This window comes from Manihot esculenta, chromosome 17 (assembly GCF_001659605.2).
Source record: "Manihot esculenta cultivar AM560-2 chromosome 17, M.esculenta_v8, whole genome shotgun sequence".
NCBI lineage: Eukaryota > Viridiplantae > Streptophyta > Magnoliopsida > Malpighiales > Euphorbiaceae > Manihot > Manihot esculenta.
Window position 1 is genome coordinate 8,279,380 of NC_035177.2, and position 14,147 is coordinate 8,293,526.

Below are 14,147 nucleotides of genomic sequence, written 5' to 3' on the forward strand. Positions count from 1 at the left end.
TCTACTATATTCAATGGCTCCAAAAGTAGATATTCTCCTTCAATCAAGCAATGCACTAATAGTAGATGATGTTCTGAGATCCAGAGGAAATAGGGTTTACAAGGATGTGTGTTAGCTTAGTCTAGGAGGATCACATATTCCCCCTTTATTCTTTTTTTTTTCTTGTTCTCTAGTGATGCATAACCGCCACCTGTTCCTGCCATATAGACCTGTACGTACGGATGTACCAACGTACCCATTCCTGTCGAGCAGCCATTTAATTCCCCTTTAGTGCGCATGCTGATAGGACCGCGGGCTAGCTGGGCCTGCTCTCCTACCTCTCGTCATGTTACCCGAGCTAGGCCCTCCTATGATGGATCCAAACCTTGGGTCAGTCTAGCCTGCTTTAGTTACGAGCTGGATGGCGCGTTGATGGGTCGACCTGATCAGTGGATTCTACTGGGTTTTAGACCTATTTTCTTTTCCAAGATCCGGCCTCAGCCCGAGTGCCAAAAGTTCGGCAGTCTTTAGTAGACTATCATTGAAGGACCACAAACCTCCTATCACCTACTGCCCGTCTAGCACATGGAAAAATTAAAATAATATTCTACGATTGGCCAACTCTTGCATATGGACCCCAACTTGGTCTCCATAGTTAGGATATCAAATTTCCCATAGCTTCGAAATTGATCTACCTATTATAGAGAAAATGACTTATTAGGGAGTATTCATTGAACTCTATACATTGAGCAACTGTTGAGGTATTAGCAAACAATGCCTCCTCTTCATCATCGTGGATAGTTATTTAAAGGTATCCATTATTAGGTATCCAAAATTATTCTTGTAACTGTTGGAAAATCAAAATAAAGTTATGATACTACCATTGAAAATGAAAACAATCTCTGATAATATGTTCAATTTAGAACAGAAAATAAATATCTAAAACTGAAATTGGATATCCAAAAATAAAAAATAGATATATAAAATTATATATAAATAACCTAGAAAACAAAATATCCCGATAATAAACCAAAATCTAAGGTTTTTATAAAATATTCGGTTAAAAAATAAAGATGAAAATAACTAGATCTTAGATAATAAACACATCTCAAAATATGAGATTAACATCACAAAAGAGAGATAAGAGGGGGAGAGGAACAAACATCAAATTTCATTGAAAAATAGAAACAAAGAAATATAAGACTTTTTTTCTTTTCTTTTTCACTTTTCAGCAATTCTCTATAGAAGCTCTCTCTCTCCTCTTACATCTTTACAAACAATATCTTTCTTTTTATTAGTAAAAGAGAAGCCTTGTAAAACTTAATAATTCATACTTAGGTATATTACATTTCTTGTTTTACATACAAATTTCTTTAACTTTATTCAGCAAAACATTTCTAACTAAAGAAAACTTATTACAGCAAAATATCTCAACTATCAACATTCTCCTTAAGAATTTTATTGTCAAATCTGGATCTCCTCCCTAAATGCAGTCAAAGATTCACCACTATTAAAAATTAGAGAAGAAAATAGATATTTAAATACTAAAATTAGATATCTAAAATTGAAACTAGATATTTAAAGCTAGTAAGAGAACTAAGAAAAAATATAACAATCTCATCTAATTTTCTCTAACTCTCTCCTCAAACAATTTATCATAAATAGAGATGGCTAAAAGCCTTTCAACAATAAAGTTGTAAATTTTAGTAGGTTATGGACATGCATAGAGTCCTTTCTATAAATTTTTCTGTAGTTTTATGGACATACATCGAGTCCGTTCAACAAATTTTTCCACATCAATTCCATTCAATAAATTTTTCTATAGTTTATGCACATGCACCAGGTCCCTTCAATAAATTTTTCTACAGTTTATGGAGATACATCGAGTCCCTTCACTAAAGATTTTACAGTTTAGATACATGTCGATATGAAATCTTAATTTAAAATACATGATGGTATGATATACATTTTAAAGACATGATAGTCTGCAACACAATTTAAAGACATGATGGTCTTAAACACAATTTATAGACATGTAGGTCTCTCTCTCACAAATTTTAGATCAGTTTATAGATATATAAGCCTCTTCAAATAAGTGCTTTACAATTTATAGACTTGTTTGTCCACTCACAAATTTTAGAAAATAGAAACAAGCTCTTGTAGCTTTTTTAAATATGAAAATGGAGGATAAAAATAATAAATTTGATAAAACAAAATTCATTTCAACATAAAATAGCCATAAAAGCTTTTTAAAAAATGCCCTTAAAAATCATTTGGGCTTTGATACTGTTGGGTTTCAATCGGATAGAATGCAGCAGAAAAAATAGAAAAATAAAATTTTTCTCCAATATGGATCACGTTTAAATGAAGAAAGTAATAATAATAACTAACGAGAAAATAAATACCTTTTATGTTCCTTGCAGCAAAATATGAAATCGATCGCTTTAGTTGGGTTATCGCAAACCACAATTCGTTCAAGTGTCATTTCTCTAATGATATCCACGCAGAATAGCAATCGAAAAACTTTAGAACAGTTTTAAGGGATTGAGAGTTTCAATCGGATTGAATGCAGCAAAAGAAATAGAAAAATGAAATTTTTCTCCAACATGGATCACGTTTAAACGAAAAAAGCAAAATAATAATTAAAAAGAAAATAAATACATTTTATTTTTTTGCAGTAAAATACGAGATCGATTGCTTTAGTTGGGTTGTCACAAACCACAAATCATCCTAATGTCTGGTCTCTAATGATATCCACATAGAATAGCAATTGAAAAATCTTAGAACAGTTCTAAGAGATTGAGAAGTGGAGAGGTTTTGAGTGCTAACTCTATAACTTTCCTATAAATTCTGAAAGCTCTCAAAAGGGTTTCTCACTAGAGTTATTTCAAGCTTTTATAAGATGCCTTTTTATACTAAAACCCTAGGGTTTCTATATAATAGTCTTTATTTATTTATTTAACTAATTAAATCAATAAATTACAACTATGATCCAAAACTTTAATAAGCAAGTCATATAAATCTTAAACAATTTTAATTAAGTTCTTAATTAATTAGATCAAAATTGTACAATTTTATCCCAATGTCAATTTATATGCAATCAAATCTTACTTGATTTAGCTTCTCATTTTATTTTCTCATGCAATTTTTTATTTGTGTGACCCATTAAGTTTCAAATATGTTGATAATAAATATAATTAACTAATTAATTAATTGGAAGGTCAAGAATATTGTCTAGCAACATGTCAAGATTATCTAAATATTCGGAATGTCAAAGTGGTTTAACTTAATCTTTCAATGTATGGTTTGTCAGTGTAATTAATATCTCATTCATCACAAATATCTCAATTTAACATTTGATGTATGGAACATGTCTGCAATATTAAATCATATTAGTTCTCATTTATTAACCATTGACCTATTGAATGAAATTCTAAATCTCATTTGCTAATTTCATTCCATCTTGCGCAAAGATATCATGATCAATTATAGTAGAGAACAAATGGGACATTCCCTAATTTAACCTACGATGATGAATCTTATCTTAATCACATAAATACCTTCATACAGTTCCTAATATATCCAATTTATCCCCATTTGTTACTCATAAACCAAGCAGTGTGTAAGATGAATCAAAACATAAAAGTCCCTATATAAGATTATTTATTGATTTCAAGTTAAAGGATCACTTATACAACCATCAATTGAGTAATTCATAGACACAGCTTATTTTCCATATAGATTTCTCAAGCGGGTTAGTTCAGTGCACTATTCATAAAATAAGCATCTACATATTAGTTCTTGATATCTCACATATCTCAACCTATAAGATCAGTTACTTCCTCTAAAAGGAAAAAACATAATATGTACTAGTTTTAACAGTTCTAATTATTGTCTAATCATGATAAGAATATCGACCAGGAATATTTAGAGACGTTACTTAAATACAATAGGAATCTCACAATTATAGCCACATTATAATTTCTTTTGCATAGTAATATAGTCTCATGGATTTTATCTTTACACGAGGTTCAATTAAATTAACATTAAAGATAAATAACTACCTTTATTTATAACTGAAAATTACATGAAATGAAATGTCTGGCTACAACTAACTGATTGGTTGTAGTGCACATTACTAATAATCTCCCACTTGCACTAATGCCAATCACTCATGTCTCTTATCCCATAAGTTGCCATGTGGTAATTATGTTTCTTTTGAGATAATACTTTAGTTAGAGAATCTGCAAGATTCTCTTCAGTGGGCACTCGCTTTATCTCCACATCTTTCCTTTCAATGATCCCTTTGACATTGCCTTCCATGTCAATCTTTCTTTTAAAAACCCACTTGCACCCAATAGGTTTTATTCCTTTAGGTGCATCAAACAAAATTCATACTTAGTGTATATGGAATCCATTTCAGATTTCATTGCTTCAAGCCAATCTGAAGAATCAATGACAAACACTACTTCTTCATAGCAGTTAAGCTCATTAGGTATGAGTGAAATATTATTATGTCTCCACAAGAAGGTCCAACCTTATCGGAGCATGAATTGTCCTAACAAATCTTCGCAGTAGTCTTTAACTTATGTTTCCACAGCAGACATTACAGTATTTGGTTCTGATACCATTTGGATGTCAGTTTGTAGCTCTTAAACTTCTTCAAGTTCTATCTGACTCCCATTGTTTCCTTTGAGAAAAAACTCTTTTTCTAAAAATGTACCATGTTTTGAAACAAACACATTTCTCTCAATGGGATGATAGAAATAATATCCAATAGTTTCTTTTGAATATCCCACAAACTTACATTTATCTAACTTAGCTTCCAGCTTATCAACTACCAGATGCTTCACATAAGCATCACATACCCAAATCTTAATGTGTGATAAGACTGGTCTTTTGTTAATCCACATCTTAAATGGAGTCTTATCAACAAATTTGGATGGAACTCTATTAAGAAGGTATATCGTAGTTTGCAAGGCATATCTCCAAAGGGATTGAGGTAACTTTGCAAGACTCATCATATACCGTACCATATCTAATAAAGTACAATTTCTCCTTTCTGAAACTCCATTGTGTTGTGATGTTCCATATGGAGTCCATTGTGAGAGAATCTCTTTCTCTGTTAGATACTCACAAAACTCTTGACTCAAATATTCGCCACCTCAATCAAATCTAAATGATTTAATACTTTCACAAGTCTATTTTTCAACTTCAAATTTGAATTCTTTGAACTTTTTAAATGATTCAGTTTTATATTTTATTAAATACATATAATCAGATCTAGTTTAGTCATCAGTGAATGTAATAAAATACATGTATCCACCTATGGCTTGGGTAGTTATTGGTCCACATACATCTGTATATACAAGATCCAATGATTCTTGTGATTATTTACCTTTTCCTTTAAAAGGTGTTTTGGTCATTTTACTCATTAAACAAGCTTCACAAGTTTCATACGATTCATAATCAAATGGATCAAGATATTCATCTTTATGTAACTTAGTGATTCTTGTTTCATTTATGTGACCAAGTCTACAATGCCAAAAATAAGATAAAAGTTGATTATCCATTTTGGATTTCTTGTTATTTATGTTGAAAATAGGCCTTTCAGAAGAAATATTATATAAACCATCTATATAAACTCCAATTCCATAATGGATGTCTTTATTATAAAAAGAGTAAATATTATTCTCAATAATAAATTTGAATCCATCATTCAAAGCTAAGTATGAAACTTAAATAATATTTCTGCAAAGTATTGGAACAAAATAATAATTATTTAATTTCAATACTAAGCCTAAGGGTAAAGGCAAATAACAAAGTTCCTACAGCTAATGCAGCAACTCTTGCTCCACTTGCCACTTGTAGGTTGACTTCTCTTTTCCTCAACTTTCTACTACTTTTTAGTTCCTGTGCATTATTGAAAATGTGAAAAGCACATCCTGTATCTAATACCCAAATACAAGAATTAAACGTAAAAAGATTAATCTCAATCATAAATATACCCGAAGTAGAAGTTTCACCAAGCTTTCTAGCCTTCACGGTATCAAGACATTCCTTGCAATTTTTCCTCCAATGAGAGCTAAATATCTCCTTAAGCTCGTGAACAAATGGGACATTCCCTAACTTAACCTAGGGTGATAAATCTTATATCGATCACATAAATACCTTTATACAGTTCCTAATATATTCAATTCATCTCCATTTATTACTCATGAACCAAGTAACATGTAAGATGAATCAAAACATAAAAATCCCTATATAAGATTATTTATTAATTCAAGTTAAAGTATTATTTACACAACCATCACTTGAGTAATCCAAGTTAAAGTATCATTTACACAACCATCACTTGAGTAATCCATAGACACATGTTATTTTCTATATGGATTTCTCAAGTGGGTCAGTTCATTGCACTTATTCATAAAATAAGGACGTGCATATTACTTCTAGATATCTCATATATCTCAATTTATGAGATCAGTTGCTTCATTAAAAGGAAAAGGCATAATATGTACTAGTCTTAATAGCTCTAATCATTGTCTAAATATGATAAGCACATCGACAAGAAATATTAAGAGACATTACTTAAATGTAATTTAGAATCTCACAATAATAACCATATTATAATTTTCTTTGCATAATAATATAGTCTAATAGACTTTATCTTTATTCGAAGTTCAATTAAATTAACACTAAAGATAAATAATTGCCTTTATTTATAACTGAAAATGAAATGAAATGTCTGGCTACAACCAATTGATTGGCTATAGTGCACATAGTAACAAATACTACTGTTGGAAAGTCAAAAGGAAGCTCTCATACTATTGTTGAAAAAGAAAACAAGCTCTGATAATATATTCAATTTAGAATAGAAAATAGATATTTAAAATTGAAATTAGATATCCAAAAATAAAAAATAGATATCTAAAATCAGATAAAAATAATATAAAAAACAGAGCATCTCGATAACAAACCAGAAGCTAAAGTTTCTGTAAAATATTCAGTAACAAAATAAAGATGAAAAAAGTTGGATCTTAAATAATAACGCATCTCAAAATATGAGATTAACATCACAAAAGAGAGATAAGATGGAGGAAAGAATAAATATCAAACTTCATTGAAGAACAGAAACAAAGAAATAAGACTTTTCTTTTCTTTTCTTTTTTATTTTTCAGCAACTCTTTACATAAGCTCTCCCTCTTTATCTTACAATTTTTATAGTATAATATCTTTCTTTTTATAGGTAAAGGAGAAGTTTTACAAAACTTAACAACTCATACTTAGATATGGTTACATTTTTTATTTTACATGCAAAGATTTCTTTAATTTCACTCGACAAACATTTCTAATCAAAGAAAATTTATTGCAGCAAAATATCTCAGTTGCTAACAGTAATCATTAGCTAATCCTCAATTCACTGAATTAAAATCACCATGTTTAGTGAAAGTTTAGTAGAGTTTTTATTCTAGTAATAACATATTACTAAAATCCATCACAACACAACTTTTAAAGGAAATCATACAAATATATATACATGCCTAACTTTTTATCAAAATCCATTGCAGTAGATTCTCTCTAAGTAAACCCTTTCAAGGCATGGGTATATCTTAGCCATGGCAGGAACTCAAGACTTCTTCCATTACAATAAAATTGAATATGAAGCCTATATTCCATTTACAATAAAATTGAGAATTTTCTCAAACTTTTAACCGATAACTTAAATCAAGATATAAATTAACAATCTCAACAAATTAACATCCTCAAAGCAAATTAAATACCCAAAAATAAGCAAATCTAAAGCATATACTCAAAATTAAAATTTAAAATTTAAAATTTAAATCTCAATAAAATCAAACAATAAAAAAAACCATGCCATTGATGCTATCTATGGATGGAAATATTGATGGTAATCAACACAGGTGAGCCATGGTTATTAGCAATGATGTCGAAATTTGAACAGTGAATAGATGTTGATATCAACACGGCTATTCACCAGTCATGGATGTGATGTAGAAGCAGGGATGAGATTGAAGAAGTTACATGTGGACTTCAAGCAACAATTAAGGACCGGAGGAATTGCGATTGATGTTGCTAATGTGAATGATGAGCTTGATGACTAAAGTAGTTTGTGAAGGAGAGTTACTGATGAAGAGAAAAAGGAGAAGGAGGCATTCAAAAAGCGAGAGAAATAGTTAGGAGAGAATGAAAAATAGAGGAAGAAAAGTTTAAGGAGTTTGAAGCTGGATACGAGGAGAATAGAAAAATTAAATAGTTGTTAGATAAGAATTAATTTAGAAAATAAGTGGTAATTTAGTCTCTCAATAAAATAACAATAAAAATAAATAAATAAAATTATATGATTACTAGAGATAAAAGTGAAGGATATTTTAATTAATTTTTAAAAATATATAAACTAATTTATAATAATTTTTTGTCAGAATAATGATAATATATGAGATCAAATTATAAATCCCTTTAATTTTTTTAATGCTATAGTATATTATTGTCTTTATAAAATTATAACTTCAAAAACTAAATTGATTTAAAAAAAAAACTTAAAAAACAAAATTAATGCACATATTGTGTGAAAATATTTTAAATAATATAAACTATAAAAAGATGTTAAGAAAAAATGTGAAAAAATAAAACTAAATAACCAAACACTTTAAAAACTGAATCCCAAACATCTCTCTCCCAGAGGTAAAAAAAAAAAAAAACAACGCTCCCTCTCAACTCTAAACACGGCAGCCCGACCCCTCCACCACCCACCCCCCCTTTCGCCTTTCACAGCCGCGCGCCTTTCGCAGCCCGTCCCTCTGCTCTTCACGCTGTCAACGCCGTTGCTGCGTCCGCTGGTTCTGGTTGCTTCTTCTCTTTACTCCGCCGCTCCCTCTGGTCCTCGTTGCTGCATCATCTGATCCTCGTCGCTGCATCCGCTGGTCCAGTCCTTCTGCCGTCCGGTGCTGCTCCTCGTCCTCAATCACGCCGCTGCTGCTTCTCGCCTCTATAGTCTACGTCCTCAGTCACTGGAGGTTTGAATTGGTTTTGAGATTGTAATTTCAGATGCGCTCTTTCTAAGATTTGTGAGATTTATTGAAGTGGGTTTCTCAAATTTTTGTAAATTTTAAGATTTATTTTAATGTGCTTGGGGTTGTATTCGTGGATTTATTGAAAATTTGTTGAAATTAGGACTATTTTTAATGAATAGAGAGCTCTTTTTTTGTGTGAATTATTGAAATGGGTTTTGAATTTTATTGAGATGTTAATGTGAGATTTCTGAAATTTGTGGAAATGCTAAGATTTAACTATATGTGCTAAGGCTTGTAATTGTGAGATTTATTGAAGATTTGTTGAAATAAAGGCTATCGTGAATGAATTGAGAGTTGCTTTTGTGAAATTATTGAAACGGGTATTGAAATGCTAATGTGAGATTTTGTGTGAATTTTTTTTGTTGGGATTATGAGTTAATCAGGTTAGTTTCGTGTAGTAAATGGGTAATGGTAGACGGGATTGGGACGGATAAAGGTAGTGAAACCAATTTCTACACGTTGTTTGGTAATGTATTTGTAAACACGTTCATGTTCAGGTACTTCAAATTTTGCAGATGCCTACCCGGTACCATCCCTATTAATGTAGTTTCAATTTCACATAATTTGTTCATGCCTTAGACTTGAAGATTTAAACAGGAAAAATTCATATGCTTCTTTCTTGAGATTCACCAATCTGGATGTTGACTTCTCAATTGTAGTTTAGACGGCATTGTCCACTGTCTTATCTCATCACTCTGCTAGCTTGTTCCTCTCTTAAAATCTGTTCACTTTGACTGGAAAAAAGAGAAAAAAAGAATTGGCTTTGCTTTTCCTTTTTTCCTTTTAAATCTTTTTTTGCTGTGGTGATTTGTGCATTATTAATTTTGTCTATGTGATTTGCATTTTATTAGATTTTGTTTATCCATGTTTTAAGCAAGAAGCATCCAAGAAATTGAATGTTTATGAGATTTGATGGAACTAGATAATTTTATTACATTGTGTATTTTTTTTTTCAAATTTATGTTTCAGGTGTTGTTGTAGACTATTTTATTCTGTTGTAATTTGTCTTATTAATGAGCAAAGAACTATCAAATAATGCTGCTATTTAAAACATATACTAGTATTGAAATTATTCAAGCTCGAGCTTGTTTACATGACCTTATCGAGGCTAAGCTAATAAATTAGCTATGCTTGAAGTTGGACTTGGATCATTTATATTATAAATAAGCTTAATACAAGCTGAACTCTATTTTGATATATTTGAAATGATCCTAGCTTGAGCTGAGCTTGAAATATTCAAAGCTCAACTCATCTTCACTCCTATTCCTCTGGTAAGTCTTCTTCCCCATCATTCTGTCATGTGTTTATGGGAATGTATGTTCCCTTCTATTTAGAATTCAGGCAAATGTATTCAAGAATTTATCAGATTTTCTAAATTAACTACCTTCTCGATCCTATACATTATAGTTATTATTTGTCGTTTGCAATCTCTTCTTCTCACTGTGAAATTTCTGATTATCACATCACATCACATAACTATAATTTAAATTAGAGATGAAATATCTGCATTAACAACCCCAGCTCTTTATTTTATTTTATTTTATTTTTTGCATTTTTGGGCAATGCTTATGTAATTAGATCGCCAATGCTTGAATAAATGTATATGGTGGAATTGTATTTGCATAATGATTTAATTCTTTCATGATTTCAATAGCGGAGATGATGGATGGAAATCTGCCCAATATTAAGAAATGGGTTGTGTTGTATCCTGTTTACATAAACTCAAAGAAGACCATAGCTGAGGGCAGGCGAATTAGTGTGAGTAAAGCTTGCGAAAATCCAACTTGTGCTGAGATTGGGGATTGCTGCAGCTATCTCAAACTCCCTTTTGCTATTGAGGTTTGAATCTTCAATATCTCTGCTTGAATTTTGTAGGTAGTAGTTGTTAATTTTTAAAATGATACACTGTATTATGTATATATTCTGTTTTTGTTATTATTGCAGATTGACAAGGCCTATCCACGCGATTTCATGCAAGTAGGGAGAGTGAGGGTACTGCTGAAGAAGGAAGATGGGACCTTTTACAATCCAGCTATTCCTACTAGTGAGTATAGTCTCATATCATCATTTCTACTGTAATAAAAGTTATCAACATGAACCTATAGCCTCAAATGAAGAGATTTTGTTTTCAGTTGAGCCATGGTTTCAATTCTTGTTGACATTTTTGCTTAATTAGTACGTGGAACTATTTAGTTGATCTTCCCAGGAAAGGGTTGGTAACATTATTATTTGGAGGTTTAGTTTAATATACACTGTCGTGATTGTCCTGTTGGTTTTTTATTATTATTATTACCATAACCGCTTTCTGATTTCCTAGAGTGGAAACCAGCATTGTTAATCATAATTTTGGTAATTCTCTTCTTGAATTACTAGTTTTGAAATTGCTTATGGTTTGGATGTGTGATATCCCTGGCTGCAGGGGCTTGCTCATTTTCCAGTTTCTTTATAGTTCCATCCAAAAGAAATTTCATTGCTCTTATATGGTGAGAAAAAAAAACGTCCGCAGATTGCATTATCCTTTTTCTCCTCAAATATTAAAAGAAATGCAAATAATACAGATGCGAATGTGAAGTTGATTATATGTGTTTCTCTAACTTACACGGGACATGAATTGATCATACAAGTTGGTCCTTTGTTGCCATTGAGTTTCCATTTGATAAGAGATCAAAATTATTACAGCGACACATTCAGTTGACCTGATCGGAAGTAGTCTTTGCAAAACTATTTACATTTTATTTGTGATATAATGCCAGTTTCAACTAAGGGTTTAGTATGAAGTTGCCAATTTATCTTATGCATGTCACATGAGCCATTGTTGCAGAATATTTAGTCATCCATACATTTAATTCTATCTGAGCTTTTCTTTTTCTCCCCATGCTGTCCGAAAGACATTACTTTCCTCTTTGAAGGAAAATTGAGAGAGAAATGCTGAGATGTCTAGTTTTGTTGAGTTCTTATTGAATTGATTCAATTGAATAAATATGGACAATAATATAGGCAACAGGAATGAAACATTAGTGACAGCTGGCTGTGGCTGCTGTCATTTTTAATGTGAGAGAACCCTCTGTCTGTCTGTGCATTTACTTGATCTCTGATAAATTGCAGGAAAACAGCTAATGCTACACGTTGCAGAGTTGGTGCCAAAGCATCATTCGAGGACTAAGAAGCAGGAACCTGCATCCACATCAGGTGCTACATCTTCTAAGTCTGGGAAAGGTGGAAAAAAGAAGAGATAGTTTTATCATTGCAAATTTTTGGCAACATTACATAGAATTCCTTGTGATAGGCTTAAAACTCTTGGTGATTTTGAATTCCCTTGATATCGTTTTGTCTTTAGTCTACAGCATGTGCCTTTATCTCATTACTTGCCCTCATGCCCTTTTGAAAATCTTTGAATGGTCTATTTTGGAACATAAATATGCATTTGCCTATAAACTTCAGAAGACAAATGCATTTTGTTGTCTTACTAAACAAGGAACAGAGTTGTGTTTTTGTAATGCCTGAGATAGTCAATCGGTAGTGATACTTGGCGTTGGTGGGAATACAACACTAATTTATGGATGATGATTGCTTGTTCGTTGGTCTATTCAGATTGAAAAATTGAAAAATTGAAAAATTGAAAAATTGAAAAATTGAAAAATCAAACCAAGTTTAAATCAAATTGAATGAGTGATAAAATGAAGCTGAATCACACTGAACTAATTTGATTCGGTTTGGTTTGATTCATTGGTTTTGGACTGAAAATGGAGGAAACAGGAAATAAGGCATTTGGAAAGATTAATGTACCTTCAAAATAAAGCATTTATATTTTATGGAGGTCTATTTCCAATGGGGTTCCTCTGTTGATTGGCAGGTGGGTGGATGTTGAGCCAACATGTTCTGTATGTGGCTTTGTGTGATGAATCTATTCTACACAGTTGCACCCTGTTTGTTTGTGATCATATAGTAGTGTTTGGGTTGCTCATGATTTGGCATGATTTATTTTACGTAAAATCCTGTAAGATTTTAATTTTTTTTAAATGAAAATTTTTAAAGTTAAAACATAATTGAATTATTTTATTCAAAATAAAAAAATTATTAGAAAAGAAATTAATTGATTTGAATTTTTGTAAAATTTTTTATTGCAAATGGAAGATAACTGTTGGATGGAGTCCGATTGATTCTGCTGATGATTTGATTGGCTTCAGTAGTTTCACAGCTGTGATGAGAATACTTTGTGAGCTTGCTTTAGTGATAGTTTGTGGTCTGGAAAATTGCAACTCATGCAGCTTCCTCAATTATTTGTTTGGCTAAATGAAGCTCAGACTGAAAATCCAACTCTTCCCATAATCTGTAACGTATTGTAGATATTTTATTTTAATATTTTAATCGAATAGTTAAAATGGGAAAATTAGGGATTTCAATGTCGTAAAATAGATTAGGGTTCAAAGCTAAGAGCTGCGTCAATCATTGGCATCTCAGATCAACAATATCAATAATCAACGATCTCTAGTCTATCTCTCATCATTGTTTAGCTTTGTCTTGTCTTTTCTTTTTCGGCCTGAATTGTTATTGTGGCTGTAAATAATAATAAATACTTTAATATTTTGTTTGTTTTAATTATTAGATGTGATAGTGGATGACCACTAATTGTTATTTTTCATAATGGCTGTAAATGTTAATATTAATGTAGTTTTTTTTAATGTGATCGGAAATTGAAAAAATAGAATTTAAGATATTTTAAATTTATATGTATTTATTATTATATTATAATTATCAGATTATATGCGTGAGTGACGTTAATTTATTAATTATTTATTAAACTATATATATATATTTTGAATGCAGATATAATTACTATTATATATAATATATTTTAATATATATACATAGTTTTTGTTATATAAGAATAAACATTATAATTAATTTATCGGAAAGAAGTCATTTTAGACTTCTGAAAAAATTTTAAAGTCATTTAAATCCCAATTAATTTTTTGAGTCGTGAATGCCCGTGAAATTTTAAAAATAAAAAATATCTCTCCACTAGAAGCTACTGTTTCTTTAAGCACATTCTCCAGCTCTATAACTTTATCA

General features: G+C 30.9%; 1 protein-coding gene across 1 annotated transcript; it reads left to right on the forward strand.

The window, feature by feature from the left end:
• Positions 1-8,663: 8,663 nt before the first annotated feature.
• LOC110605559 (signal recognition particle 19 kDa protein) lies at positions 8,664-12,638 on the forward strand. The gene is made up of 4 exons (XM_021744180.2): positions 8,664-9,017; positions 10,729-10,913; positions 11,019-11,118; positions 12,180-12,638. The coding sequence occupies exons 2-4, from the start codon at positions 10,734-10,736 to the stop codon at positions 12,308-12,310; spliced, it is 411 nt and encodes a 136-aa protein (XP_021599872.1). The 5' UTR covers positions 8,664-9,017; positions 10,729-10,733; the 3' UTR covers positions 12,311-12,638.
• The last annotated feature ends 1,509 nt before the right edge of the window (positions 12,639-14,147 follow it).